A 1,363-nucleotide genomic window follows, 5' to 3' on the forward strand; every position below is an offset into this window, starting at 1 on the left:
ATACTGCGGGGTTAATGGGGTCTCAGGTAACTCACCTGTACTGAGGGGTTAATGGGGTCTGCAGGTAACTCACCTGTACTGAGGGGTTAATGGGGTCTGCAGGTAACTCACCTGTACTGAGGGGTTAATGGGGTCTGCAAGTAACTCACCTGTACTGAGGGGTTAATGGGGTCTGCAGGTAACTCACCTGTACTGAGGGGTTAATGGGGTCTGCAGGTAACTCACCTGTACTGAGGGGTTAATGGGGTCTCAGGTAACTCACCTGTACTGAGGGGTTAATGGGGTCTGCAGGTAACTCACCTGTACTGAGGGGTTAATGGGGTCTGCAGGTAACTCACCTGTCCTGCATTAGGGAACATATACCTGAGACCAACAGCAGCTCTACAGGTGAGGAGAGGCTGTCACTCATCACCTGTAGAGCTCTGCCACCAAACTTTCTTCAGACCTCTGGACGTAAAGTGTTCTAAGGTCCATCTTCTTCTTCTTCTTGTTCTGTACTCGGTGTTTAAACCTGAGGCCTCCACGTGTGTTTACCTGCTCTGACATCACTTCCTGTCCGCAGGTGGACAAAAAGCAGACGAGCGTCTCATTGGACGACGGAGACGATGAGTCCGGAGACTCGGAGGAGGAAGGGCGAGCGAAGCCGGCGAAGAAGAGAGAGGCGGTTTGGATCGATGAAGACGATGAGAGGGAGGAGCAGTGAGTCTTCTTCTGTGGTGTCTGAAAGACTCTTCTTCTGTGGTGTCTGAAAGACTCTTCTTCTGTGGTGTTTGAAAGACACTTCCTCTGTGGTGTTTGAAAGACACTTCCTCTGTGGTGTCTGAAAGACTCTTCTTCTGTGGTGTCTGAAAGACTCTTCTTCTGTGGTGTTTGAAAGACTCTTCTTCTGTGGTGTCTGTATAAATATAACCAGTTCTAATGGAGGCTCTTCTTCAGGGTGGACATGAAGCATCGATTCCGCAGAGATCTGATCAGAGGAGAAGCTGAGGAGACGCTGAGCAGCAGGAAGCTACAACAGAGGATGAGAGAACAGTGAGACACACACACACACACACACACACACACAGACACAGAGACAATCACACAGACACTCACTCACTCACTCACATTGAACTGTGTGTGCTTCAGGTTCCAGAAGTCGATGGGAGGAGCTCCTTCGTGGGCGGAAAACTCTGTGAAGAAGAAGAAGAAGAAGAACGGTGAGTCTCGTTCACACAGCCTTGATTAGTCTGTTTGAATCTAGCTCTGGAGCTGCCGCTGAACTCTGGAGCTGCCCGTGAGCTATGGAGCTGCCCGTGTGCTCTGGAGCTGCCCGTGTGCTCTGGAGCTGCCTGTGAGCTATGGAGCTGCCCGTGTGCTCTGG

General features: G+C 51.1%; 1 protein-coding gene across 1 annotated transcript; it reads left to right on the top strand.

The window, feature by feature from the left end:
- Positions 1 to 516: 516 nt before the first annotated feature.
- On the top strand, positions 517 to 1,333 carry utp18 (UTP18 small subunit processome component; the record flags this gene model as incomplete). The annotated part of the gene is made up of 4 exons (XM_010786029.1): positions 517 to 699; positions 937 to 1,032; positions 1,129 to 1,199; positions 1,244 to 1,333. Coding segments are annotated over 4 exons (440 nt in total), but the record flags the coding sequence as incomplete, so codon positions are not given.
- Positions 1,334 to 1,363: the final 30 nt, after the last annotated feature.

Source organism: Notothenia coriiceps, unplaced genomic scaffold (genome assembly GCF_000735185.1).
Source record: "Notothenia coriiceps isolate Sejong01 unplaced genomic scaffold, NC01 NC01_scaffold00028651, whole genome shotgun sequence".
NCBI lineage: Eukaryota > Metazoa > Chordata > Actinopteri > Perciformes > Nototheniidae > Notothenia > Notothenia coriiceps.